We start from the raw sequence: 13,861 nt of genomic DNA on the forward strand, positions 1-13,861 counted from the left end.
ACCCAGTTAATAATACGTCATCTACTTCCATAACTAGTTCAGATAAAGAACGATGCATTCATTTCAAGGCTATAGTTAACAATTTTCCTAAACTACTCTCTCCTGTCTCTCCCTCCTCTAGGAGAGCACCTGAGGATCTGTCCCCAGGGCTACACGTGTTGCACCAGTGTCATGGAGGACAGCCTATCCAATCTGAGTCGCACAGAGATGGAGGGCCTGATCAGAGACGCTGGACGGGCCCTGCAAGCCTCCCTCAATGGACAGTACAAGGTCTTCGATGGTGAGTGGGGGATTGAGGAAGGGAGGGAGGGGGAGGGATGGAGGGGGAAGGAAGAGAGGGGAGACCGAGAGAGATGGAAGGTCTGATCATAGAGGCTGGATGAGCCCCGCAAGCCTCCCTCAATGGACAGTACAAGGTCTTTGATGGTGAGTACTGCAGGACACAGGGAGGAATGGAGGGAGGAAGGCAGGCAGAGAGACAGAGGGAGGACTGGAGGGAGGCAGGCAGGGAGACAGAGGGAAGAATGGAGGGAGGCAGGCAGGGAGACAGAGGGAGGAATGGAGGGAGGAAGGCAGGCAGAGAGACAGAGGGAGGACTGGAGGGAGGCAGGTAGGGAGACAGAGGGAAGAATGGAGGGAGGCAGGCAGGGAGACAGAGGGAGGACTGGAGGGAGGAAGGCAGGCAGAGAGACAGAGGGAGGACTGGAGGGAGGCAGGCAGGGAGACAGAGAGAGGAATGGAGGGAGGCAGGCAGGGAGACCGAGGGAGGAATGGAGGGAGGCAGACAGGGAGACAGAGGGAGGAATGGAGGGAGGCAGGCAGGGAGACAGAGGGAGGAATGGAGGGAGGCAGGCAGGGAGACAGAGGGAGGACTGGAGGGAGGCAGGCAGGGAGACAGAGGGAGGAATGGAGGGAGGCAGAGGGAGGAATGGAGGGAGGCAGGCAGGGAGACAGAGGGAGGACTGGAGGGAGGCAGGCAGGGAGACAGAGGGAAGAATGGAGGGAGGCAGGCAGGGAGACAGAGGGAGGACTGGAGGGAGGAAGGCAGGCAGAGAGACAGAGGGAGGACTGGAGGGAGGAAGGCAGGCAGAGAGACAGAGGGAGGACTGGAGGGAGGAAGGCAGGCAGAGAGACAGAGGGAGGACTGGAGGGAGGAAGGCAGGCAGAGAGACAGAGGGAGGACTGGAGGGAGGAAGGCAGGCAGAGAGACAGAGGGAGGACTGGAGGGAGGCAGGCAGGGAGACAGAGAGAGGAATGGAGGGAGGCAGGCAGGGAGACAGAGGGAGGAATGGAGGGAGGCAGGCAGGGAGACAGAGGGAGGAATGGAGGGAGGCAGGCAGGGAGACAGAGGGAGGAATGGAGGGAGGCAGGCAGGGAGACAGAGGGAGGACTGGAGGGAGGCAGGCAGGGAGACAGAGAGAGGAATGGAGGGAGGCAGGCAGGGAGACAGAGGGAGGAATGGAGGGAGGCAGGCAGGGAGACAGAGGGAGGAATGGAGGGAGGCAGGCAGGCAGGGAGACAGAGGGAGGAATGGAGGGAGGCAGCCAGGCAGGGAGACAGAGGGAGGAATGGAGGGAGGCAGACAGGCAGGCAGGGAGACAGAGGGAGCAATGGAGGGAGGCAGGCAGGCAGGGAGACAGAGGGAGAACTGGAGGGAGGCAGGCAGGGATACAGAGGGAGGAATGGAGGGAGGCAGACAGGGAGACAGAGGGAAGGAGGGAGGCAGGCAGGGATACAGAAGGAGGGAGGCAGGCAGGGAAACAGAGGGAGGGAGGTAGGCAGGGAGGCAGGCAGGGATACAGAGGGAGAAAGGGAGGGAGGCAGGCAGGTAGGGAGACAGAGGGGGGGAGATAGGGAGGGAGGGAGGCATGCAGGGAGACAGAGGGAGGGAGGGAGGCAGGCAGGGATACAGAGTGAGAAATTGAGGGAGGCAGGCAGGGAGACAGAGGGAGGGAGATAGGGAGGGAGGGAGGCAGGCAGGGAGACAGAGGAAGGAATGGAGGGAGGCAGGCAGGGAGACAGAGGGAGGGAGGGAGGCAGGCAGGGATACAGAGGGAGGGAGAGAGGGAGGGACAGACAGACAGACAGACAGACAGACAGACAGAGATTGAGAGGAAGAGGAAACCCTCTGTCTCTTTCCCTCCCTCCTCATATCCGTTATGTCTAACAGTCCTGTGTAAACTCTGCTCTGATCAGTGCGTGTTGGTTAACCAAGAAGAGGTCGTAAGGTCTCTCTCTCTGTGTGTGTGTGTGTGTGTGTGTGTGTGTGTGTGTGTGTGTGTGTGTGTGTGTGTGTGTGTGTGTGTGTGTGTGTGTGTGTGTGTGTGTGTGTGTGTGTGTGTGTGTGTGTGTGTGTGTGTGTGTGTGTGTGTGTGTGTGTGTGTGTGTGTGTGTGATAGTAATAGAGAGAAAAGAGAGGATTGTCAGGGGTCTTTGAAGGCATATATATGTGTGCATGTGTATGCACGTATGTGTGTGAGAGTGTGTGTGTATTAGCTTGCATTCATGTGCCTGTACGTCTGTGTACGTGTCTGTATACAAATACAATGAGTTTATCACTGTGAGCTATTTACTGCGGAACCATAGTGTCAGAAGTCACTTTATTTCAGGGAGAGTGTTTTTCGTTGTGCATGCTGTAAGTAGTCCAGACAGAACAGCTGGGCTGTCTCCAACTCCACTCCCTCTATCCCTCCGTTCCAACCATCTCTCCGTACACAACACACTAGACACATCTTCCCATGCTTTTCCTCTCCTCTACCTACTCAAGTCTCTCTCAACCATCAGTCTCAGGTCCCAAAGTATGTCATAATCTGCTTGTGTCCTTTGGAGGGAAATCCATGTCTCCACGACGTGAAGGATCACAAGTGTACACACACACTCTCCAGAGTTCACCACAGCTTCAGAGTGTGTGTGAGAAGATAATATTGCTTTAATCCTTCTTGATTGATGAGGAATCTCACACACATATAGTGTAGAGTATAGAGGTTACCAAACCTTAAGCTCCCTAAATTACACACCGTACAGAGCGCGAGAGCAGTATCAATATACTGTACTTAAAGTCATAACCACTCACAATTTATGTTTGAGAAGTGGGGGTCTATTTGTGTAGCATGTACAGTATACATACCAATGTATGATATCATGCCATTTGAATATTAAATGTATTGATATCATACCATGTTGTATACATTCATTATTACTGTATGTTTAATGTACAGTTGGGTATTTATTTTTAGTGAGGGTGAAAGTTAAGCTGTTCTGTGACTCAGGACATAGGGGTAAGTGTAATGGTTGTCCTCCTCCTCTTCGTCCGAAGAGGAGGAGTAGGGATTGGACCAAAGCGCAGCGTGATAATTTGACATATACATGTTTATTAAAGTAAAGACGAAAACCGAAAACACTTCAACAAACTACGAACGTAGACTGACCTAAAACATGTGAACTAACATATAACGAAGAACGCACGAACAGGTACAGACTACAAACAAACGATACAGTCCCGTGTGGTAACATATACGGACACAGAAGACAACCACCCACAAACAAACAGTGTGAACAGCCTACCTTTATATGGTTCTCAATCAGAGGAAAAGTCAAACACCTGTCTCTGATTGAGAACCATATAAGGCTAATTACAAATTACCTAAACATAGAAACACAAAACATAGAATGCCAACCCCAACTCACGCCCTGACCAACTAAACACATACAAAAATAGCAGAAAACAGGTCAGGAACGGGACAGTAAGACGGATCCCAGATTGAAGTGATTAGAATGTGCAGTGATCGGAACATTGATAATTATTTACGTTTAATGATACACTACAGTCTGTTCCAGTCGATATGGGGTGACTAAGCATCTGTCTCTGTGCTCTACTAGTTCCCCTGGCTGATTGGGATTGAGATGTCATCTGGATCTGTGCTCTACTAGTTCCCCTGGCTGATTGGGATTGAGATGTCATCTGGATCTGTGATCTGTTTGTCAGCCTGACCTTTCTGGCCTCATACTGATTAGAGGCTGAGTGACGTCTGTTTACTGTACAGCCTGCTACCATTCTCTCTCTCTCATTCTCTCTCGGCCCACTCTGCCCAGAGCGTTGAAGCAATGCCAGAGCAGCATTGGGCTCATTTCACAGACAACCTGTCCAAAACATACAAATACACACACACACACACACACACACACACACACACACACACACACACACACACACACACACACACACACACACACACACACACACACACACACACACACACACACACACACACACACACACACACACACACACACACACACACACACACTGAAACACACAACACACGGCCCATCCAAGACACACAAACACTTTATCTGTGTGTTTATGTGCTTTAGAAGTATCTGGAAGGCACAGCTCATTCACAGTCACACAGTGGTGATTAACAACAGAGAGCACACAGAAACGCTCCGTCAAGCATCACTCACTCAGCTATGTAAACACACTAACGATGTGCTTCAAACAGACACACACACCCAAGCATGGATGCACACTCACACACACACCCAAACATGATTGCATGCATGGAAACACAGGCAAGTTTGCACACACACAGGCACACACTCAAAAATGATGCATCACAATTGTTATACTTTAAGATGCACTATGCAGAAATCGCGCAGCTATTTCCTGGTTGCTAAAATTCTAATATTTCACCTAATTTCAGTTTATGTCAGAAAACAAGCAGTCATTGTGTATAGAATCATCGTACCGCTGTGAAATATATTTTCCATAATATATATTTTCCATTTACCTGACAAGGTAAAAATCTGTGGTAGCCGTCATTGTAAGTAAGAATTTGCTCTTAACTGACTTGCCTAGTTAAATAAAGTTAAAATATATATATTTTAAATAATTTTTTATCTTAATACTACTTCTACTAAAAACCTCAGAGATTTCCAGGAAGTCCATCTCTGCAGCCAACTCCAACACCCCTGGAATGGATTCCAGTTTCTTCATCTCTTCATCAGAAAATATCCCCTGGTCCCCTGAGCTCACATGCTGCTTGTAGAACTCCCTCCTCACTTTCCTGTAAAACTCCATCTTGCGCCTCATGTCCATGTGCTTGTGGAACAAACACTGTTTCTCCTGCTCTGGCAGGTGCTGGTTGTGGTAGCAAGATATCTGAGGAACTCGGGAGGACCTGACCTAAAGTCACACATGAACCCAGTTCTACTGTAGATGTACCTAAATGCATTCTAAACATGGATTCTTGAGAACTACACCAAATTAAGCAATTAACTTTTTGATTCTTACCATTGATGACGACAGGAAGCTACTGATGTGGCTGTGCCATCCATGGTAGAGACTGGTGAAATTGCTTGAAGAAGCTCATTGTTGAAAAATGTACAATCTTGGATAGCAGAAGCAAGTCACACAACTAGTGTTGAGGTTGTTCCCACAAAACAATATTACCTACAGTGACTATCAACCAAACATTCTAACTTTCAACATTCTACTAGAGTTGCCATTTTCAATTATGATGTCATCATATTCAAATGTAAGTGTATCATTATGAATCTAATTGAAAAAGAATGGGTTTTAATTCAATGTTGTCTTATCAACCTCAAACATTCTAAATTCAAACATTCTACCAACTTTTGCTTTGGTTGACTTTGTAGAAGTCAGAATTACCATGACAATGAAAAAGAGTGAAATGAATCGGTGTGATGTGCATCATCATGTAAAATCACTTTTACATTGAATCCACCATATAAATATTTAGAATTCAAATGTTATGGTAGCCACTAAAACACACACACACACGCGCACGCGCACGCACGCGCACGCACGCGCACACACACACCACACACACACCACACACACACACACACACACACACACACACACACACACACACACACACACACACACACACACACACACACACACACACACACACACACACACACACACACACACACACACACACACACGTCTATACACCAGATGAATGATGGATGTCAGAATTTGGTTGTTTGTTGTGGTCTGCGTGTCAAATGAACGTTGTTTCTTTGAATTGATTGTTTTTGTGTTGTGTTCTTTCAAAGTTAATGTTTGTTAGCATGCCTGGAACCCCCCTGTGTACAGACCAGTCCATTCTCTCTTGTGACCTCCAGTCATGCCTTCTCTCACTATCTGTGTCCTCTCCGTTTCTCTGCCAAAGTGCTTTTTGTGTGCGTGTCACTATTTTCAACATTCCGATGCATCATTCCTAGACATCCTCAACCTCCCTCACCTCAACTTTCTCCTCTCTCCTTCCTTCATTCCTAACCACCATACTTCTCCCATTCTGTAAAGTGTTTAACCCCACCTGATCCTGAACATTAATCAGTCACCCCTATCTCCTCCTACCTTCCTTCACCTCACATCACCTCACATCACTGAGCATCAGATGGAGACAGCAGGGTAAGAGACAGAGGGATGAGAGAGAGGGGGAGGGAGGGAGAAGTGTGAGACGGTCAGATGTAAACCATCTGTTAATGAGCATCTGCTCTTAAGACGGGAGAAGTGGAGCGATGGAGGGCTGTTAATTGAAGGGTGATACGCCACGTTAAACACAGTATCCCAGCTCACCATAGTTACCACTGTGGACATATATTCGACTGTGTGGATGGACATGTCCAGACTTGTCCAGCTGTACCCTTCCATTATTGGACTGTCTATTGGAATGGACAGAGTGGTAGCTGTGCCTTCCAATTACAACTAAAGATGTATTTGGATGTGCAAAGGGTATGAATTATCCTGTTCCCAGAACTCCTATGGTCATAGTCATGTTGTTGAATGTATTGTGAAATGCATACATTTTGTGGGTTTCAGGGATTTTCACTTGTGGGCGTTTTGTATAGCTTGTAGTAGAGTTTATCACTTGCTTGCTGTGGTGATGGTTATGTGGTTAAAGGGATACTGCGATATTCTGCAGTTGTGCCGTTGTTCTACTTACCCATGAGTCAGTTGAAGTCGTGGACATACAAATGGTCTCCACAAGTTCAACTGACTCTGGGTGATCTTGCAGTATCCTTTTAAGTTGCAGGAGTGTTGATGGAGAACTGTACAAGTGCGCAAGTGTTCAAGTGTACTAGTCAGTGTATATGTGACTTGTGCCCTACTAGTCTCCTCAGCTGGAGTCTCTCCCATCTACATCTGGGTGTGTTTAGCTGGGTGTGGGCCTGTACCATATGACTAAGTGTAGGGTGTTACTGTCCCAACCGGGAAAGGCAGGCAGGCCTTTATAGACCCAGGGACCGTGGAAGCTGTAACTCACAGTTAAGAGTGGGCTAAGAGTATTAACTCACTAAGTTTAGGAGAACTGTACATGTCAAATATTGTGTGTGTCTCTGTGTGTCTCTGTGTGTTTAACAACCAATAAGCACCTGGCCAAGGACAACATTTGAAAATAAACATGTTAAGAGCTTACGTGTGTGTTTACAGCACACATCCAAACACAAATCGAGAGACATAGGATTCGTCAGGCCAGGACATAGATATCTATTGAATAGATCTGCACTGAAGCCTGAGCTTAGCCAAACCTCTAAATCTTCATAAATGAGGGGTTTATCATATTTTCCCTTTACAACCCTCCATGACTCCTCATATTTTCTATTGGATAAAGCATATTTTCTGCCTAGTCTGATGGGGAAAAAAAGATTGTGGAGACGTGGAGACAAAGGAGTGTGTGTGTGGACTGAGGAGTCGGCACTACCAGCTGCCAGCTGCTAACAATGGGAAGGAAAGGACGGTAGGGGTCAGCTTCCACTACCCACTGAAAGAGGTGGAGCTATGGGAGGAAAGATAGGAAGACAAGGAGAGAGAAAGAAAGAGAGAATTAGATTATGAAAGAGTGTGTGTGAGAAAATGAGACTGAGTCAGAGTGACAGTGACTGTGACAGTGAAGGCTATATGACAAACACCGTAAGAATAGATAAGAGTTTGAGAGGAGAGAGTGACAGGGATAAAAGAGAACGAGAGAGAAAGAACGAGAAAGAGAAAGGGAGAGAGAGCGAGAGAGAGAGAGAGGTGGAAGGGTAGAGGTCAAAGAGAATGTTAAGTAATGACACCTGAGGTAGAAGTGTTGGATGGCTGGCAGGTGTGCCAGACAGAAGGTGCCATTATCCTGGCAGGTTGTGGAAGGGCTAATGGTGTCATGCCTGCCCACTGGGCACAGACGTCAATTCAACATCTATTCCACATTGGTTTAACTTCAAAATGACGTGGAAACAACGTTGATTCAACCAGTGTGTGACATCTAGACGGCACCGTGTGTGTGTGTGTGTGTGTGTGTGTGTGTGTGTGTGTGTGTGTGTGTGTGTGTGTGTGTGTGTGTGTGTGTGTGTGTGTGTGTGTGTGTGTGTGTGTGTGTGTGTGTGTGTGTGCGTGTGTGTGTGTGTGTGTGTGTGACAGAGAGAGAGTGCGCATGCATGTGAACCTGGCACTCTGAACAGAAGCACTTCACACACACACGCACTTCACACACACATACACTCACACTCACACTCACACTCACACTCACACTCACACTCCCCAGTATCACTAGCCGGTGGGCTATTACCTTGTGTATGTCAGCCTATTTTTGTCTGTGAGGCAAATACTCCTCATAGACTTTAATTAGATTTGAACACAGAGCTCTGGCTGACGGGCACATTCAGTTCTAGATGACCAAGCAACACAATCTTATTTATTCATTGAATTAGACTTTTTATTTTTTTAATTAACCAGCTGGTCTGTTAAAGGGATAATGCGAGATTCTGTCATTTGTGTGTTTACAGCACATGTCCATCTCCCTATTTATCTCTATGAACACAAATCAAGAGGAAACGATTAGTCAGGCCAGGGTACACATACAGGTAACTGCCAAAATAAAGGAAACACTTGAGTAAATGAGAGATACAAAGTATATTGAAAGCAGGTGCTTCCACACAGATGTGGTTCCTGAGTTAATTAAGCAATTAGCATCCCATCAGGCTTAGGGTCATGTATAAAAATGCCCATTATTTTGGCTACCATGGCTAGAAGAGAGGGAAAACAGAAGAGAGAGAAAAACATATTATCAAAGAGTGTGTGTGAGAGAATGAGTGAGTCAGAGAGAGACAGTATGGCAAACACCAGAAGAGTAGATAATAGTTTGAGAGAAAGAGAGGGAGAGATTGTCATTCTACTTACCCAGAGTCAGATGAACATGTGGATAACAGTTTGATGTTTGTGCGTGCAGTATGAAGGAAGTTTTGCGAGCCAATGCTACCAGTGTTAGCTCAATGACTGAAAGTCTACTGGTAAGCTAGCATTATGCTAACAACAGTTAGCATTGGCTTGCGAAATTATTGCTAACTTCCACTAACTTCATTCAGAATCTCACAGTATACCTTTAAGTAACATCATTTCAAACTGAGTTGGCTGGGAGTAAATGTCCCTAAGAATAAGTTATTTTCAAAGTTGTCTGAATAAAAGCAGTATGCTTTCGTCTAATAACAGAATTATTATACAGCGTTGGGCTTATACTACCTGAAACCAGAAAGTATCATATCATACTGTATCTTAATCTGTTATGATGTACACTCTTAGAAAAAAGGTTTCCAAAAGGGTTCTTCGGCTGTTCCCAAAGGAGAACCCTTTTGGGTTCCATGCAAAACCCTCTGTAGAAAGGGTTCTACATGTAACCCAAAAGGGTTCTTGAAAGGTTTCTTCTATGGGGACAGCTGAAGAACCCTTTAAGGTTCTAGATGGCACCCTTTTCTCTAAGAGTGTATAAGCAGTTGAATTCCTGCATTAAACCTCATTGAAGTATCTTGGGACCATCAGTAAACATGAGGATTTTCCACATAACATTAAAGCGTTTTCCAATTAGACCCAACATACACCCAGCATGGCGTTCATTTTGTTGTTAACTCTTCCCAATTTTAGACCACATATTTGATTCATTCTGAGACTAATTTCCTGTTTTCAGGGTCACCTCTGTTGATGTCAGAAATGCCAAGGACATCTGCTCCATTGTGCCGCCTGATTGGCTCGTGGTCTTGGCATGCAAATCATGTTGGGCGGGAGCCAGAGTTACAGCGTCCTAAACGCCAAACACATTGCTCACTGTGAAGAGAGGGTGGAGGGAGAGAGAGAAGGAGGGATGTTGGGAGGAGACAGAGGGAACGATGAAGAGAGATGGAGGAAGAGTAGAGAGAGAGAGGGAAGGGAGCGGGGTGGAAAGAGAAGAGGGAAGGATGGAGAGAGAGAGGGAAACAGAAAGACTGACGGAGAAGAGCGAAGGGGGAGAGAAGGAGAGTGAGCAGTGAGGGGTGCAAGAGATGGAGAAATCTTACATTTGGGAGAGGAACTGTGAGAGGGAGAGGAAGGGGACCTACAAGCAACAGGGAGAGGGGAAGGAAAAACAGATGGAAACTGATGGAGAGAATAAATAGTGCATGAGACAGAGAAAAACAGAAAATAGATAAAGAGAGAGAGAAACACAGAGCGAGAGAGAGAGAGAAACACAGAGAGAGAGAGCGGTATCGGAGTGCGTGTGTGTCAGAACACAAACACTCTCCATCCATCACAACACTTATCAGCTGTGTGGTTAGTGCCGTTAGCCCGCGGAGCGCCACGGCGCCTTAGGAAGCATTTAGACGCCATTAAAAGACCACTATATTAAACAGACACACACACACACACGCTGAAAGACACCATTCATCAACTGAGGTATGTAGGCTCTCTCTCCCTCTCTCTCTCTGACCACGACATCCTCTACCAATGTCTGACTATGGCCTTGGGAATGTGGTCCATTGTTTGGGCAATGGACATATACAGCTGGAGGTAGTTGAGACTCATTGAGATGTATGATTTGTCAGATTTTTTTTTGCATTGAAGTATCAATTGTCATTATGGTTTAAATCAAATCAAAATTGTATTTGTCATGTACCTAGTTTACAGCAGGTAAACGTGCGGAGAAAGCTGACGGAGTTGTATCTAACAGAATAGGTTACTGTTGGACTCTTTTTGGCCCTCATCAAAGCCCAGAGTAGATGTGTTGGTTGTGTTTGTTTGTGTATTCTGCATGTGACAGGGAGTGCCAGGAGTGAAGATGGAAAGGCAAGGAGAGAAAGAGAAAGAGAGAGAGGAAAGAGAGGGACAGCCATAAAGGAAAGGCAGAGAACCGTCTGCTGTTGAGTGGACTGGGGCTGGTTCATCCATGAATGGCCAAGATAGCCAGGTCTAAAACAACCACATCAGCACAATGCATCCCTTCCAACTCTTCCTCCTTCTCTTCCTCTTCCTCTCCCCTCTCTCCTCGCTGACTCACTCACTCCGTCTCCCTCTCTTTCCTCCTCACTCACTCTCCTTCCCTCCCTCCCTCAGCCAAGGAGCGTTCTGTTAACCCAATCATTCACAACTTGTCAAACTGGACAAATACAATTAGGAGGATCAGATACATTGGCGCCGAAGCAACCACGGTTCACTCCTCCCTCCCTCGTCCTCCTCTAAATCTCTATCTCTGTGTCTCTCCATCTCCCACCTTACCACAAATTAATACACAGGCTATTTGTGTCCAGCACAATACAGAGCTATTACTGTGTGTGTGTGTGTGTGTGTGTGTGTGTGTGTGTGTGTGTGTGTGTGTGTGTGTGTGTGTGTGTGTGTGTGTGTGTGTGTGTGTGTGTGTGTGTGTGTGTGTCCAACTACGTTTATGTGTGTGTGGTGTTTGAGGAAGAACAGAAGGTGAAGGAGAGGTCTCAGGCCGTGCCTTCATTAGTGGTGTTCTCTATAGAACACAGTGAGGGAGGGCCTAACAACAGATACAACTAGTCTGTCTTTTACCCTGCTCTGACCTGGGAAGGACCCATCCTGTCCTCCTTTGACTCGAGATTACTCACACGCGCACGCATGCATGCATACAGGCACACAAACACACACGCACGTGCACGCACGCACGCACAAAAACACACAAACCTCTCTGGATTCAGCTCAGTGGTAACAATGTCCATAATGCGTATTCTATACAAATGTTAGAGTGATCAGATCTGGCTGATTTGGGATCAGCCTTTAATAAGCTGGTCCAGATAGGCCACACCAAGCTCTGTTCCTAATATTTTGTACACTCAGTGTTTATGGGGCACTCTGAGCCCTCTGTGTCATAAACTGATTCAAGATCAGTTGTTTGTAGCCAGAACCACAGTAAGCCCTCTGAGGGAGAAACTGATTCAGGATCAGCATGTAATGAGTATCAGTGGTACATCCCCCACTGAGCCCTGTGTTAGAGACTGGTTCAGGATCAGGGAATAATGAACAGAGGTGGTACAGGGTAGACCTAGTAAGCCTTCAGTTGGAGTTATTGGCAGTGGGAGGAGGATCAACGTTAACTCCTAAACACAGAGGCACAGAATCCCACAACAATGCCAGGGCTTATCGGAGATAGAGGAGGGAGAGAGAGAGAGGGGTGAGCGGAGGTAGGGAGAGAGAGAGATAGAGAGAGAGAGAGGGGTGAGTGGAGGTAGGGAGAGAGAGAGAGAGAGGGGTGAGCCGAGGTAGGGAGAGAGAGAGAGGGGTGAGCGGAGGTAGGGAGAGAGAGAGATAGAGAGAGAGAGAGGGGTGAGCGGAGGTAGGGAGAGAGAGAGAGAGAGGGGTGAGCGGAGGTAGGGAGAGAGAGAGAGAGAGAGAGAGAGGGGTGAGCGGAGGTAGGGAGAGAGAGAGAGAGAGGGGTATGGAGGAGTGAAAAAGAGAACCAACAGCATTATTCAATGATGTCGCTCTTGCTGCTGGTGATTCTCTGATCCACCTCTACGCAGACGACACTATTCTGTATACTTCTGGCCCTTCTTTTGACACTGTGTTAACAACCCTCCAGGCGAGCTTCAATGCCATACAACTCTCCTTCCGTGGCCTCCAACTGCTCTTAAATACAAGTAAAACCAAATGCATGCTCTTCAACCAATCGCTGCCTGCTCCTGCCCGCCTGTCCAACATCACTACTTTGGACGGCTCTGACTTAGAATATGTGGACAACTACAAATACCTAGGTGTCTGGTTAGACTGTAAACTCTCCTTCCAGACCCACATCAAACATCTCCAATCCAAAGTCAAATCTAGAATTGGCTTCCTATTCCGCAACAAAGCATCCTTTACTCATGCTGCCAAACATACCCTTGTAAAACTGACCATCCTACCAATCCTCGACTTCGGTGATGTCATTTACAAAATAGCCTCCAAAACCCTACTCAATAAATTGGATGCAGTCTATCACAGTGCCATCCGTTTTGTCACCAAAGCCCCATATACTACCCACCACTGCGACCTGTACACTCTCGTTGGCTGGCCCTCGCTTCATACTCGTCGCCAAACCCACTGGTTCCAGGTCATCTACAAGACCCTGCTAGGTAAAGTCCCCCCTTATCTCAGCTCGCTGGTCACCATAGCAGCACCTACCTGTAGCACGCGCTCCAGCAGGTATATCTCTCTAGTCACCCCCAAAACCAATTCTTCCTTTGGACGCCTCTCCTTCCAGTTCTCTGCTGCCAATGACTGGAACGAACTACAAAAATCTCTGAAACTGGAAACACCTATCTCCCTCACTAGCTTTAAGCACCAGCTGTCAGAGCAGCTCATAGATTACTGCACCTGTACATAACCCATCTACAATTTAGCCCAAACAACTACCTCTTTACCTACTGTATTTATTTATTAATTTATTTTGCTCCTTTGCACCCCATTATTTCTGTCTCTACTTTGCACTTTCTTCCAATGCAAACCAACCATTCCAGTGTTTTTTTTTATTTTTTTATTATTATTATTATTTATTTTTTTACTTGCTGTGTTGTACTCACTTCGCCTCCATGGCCTTTTTAT

At 46.8% G+C, this 13,861-nt stretch overlaps 1 protein-coding gene across 1 annotated transcript in view; it reads left to right on the top strand.

Moving 5' to 3' along the window:
- LOC129823646 (glypican-1-like) overlaps window positions 1-13,861 on the top strand; it is a 126,096-nt gene that overhangs the window by 51,638 nt on the left and 60,597 nt on the right. The window contains exon 3 of the mRNA XM_055882514.1: window positions 122-280. Coding sequence (XP_055738489.1) covers window positions 122-280 — 159 coding nt within the window. The remainder of the gene's footprint in view (window positions 1-121; window positions 281-13,861) is intronic.

The sequence above is a fragment of the Salvelinus fontinalis genome, chromosome 26, assembly GCF_029448725.1.
Source record: "Salvelinus fontinalis isolate EN_2023a chromosome 26, ASM2944872v1, whole genome shotgun sequence".
Classification (NCBI taxonomy): domain Eukaryota; kingdom Metazoa; phylum Chordata; class Actinopteri; order Salmoniformes; family Salmonidae; genus Salvelinus; species Salvelinus fontinalis.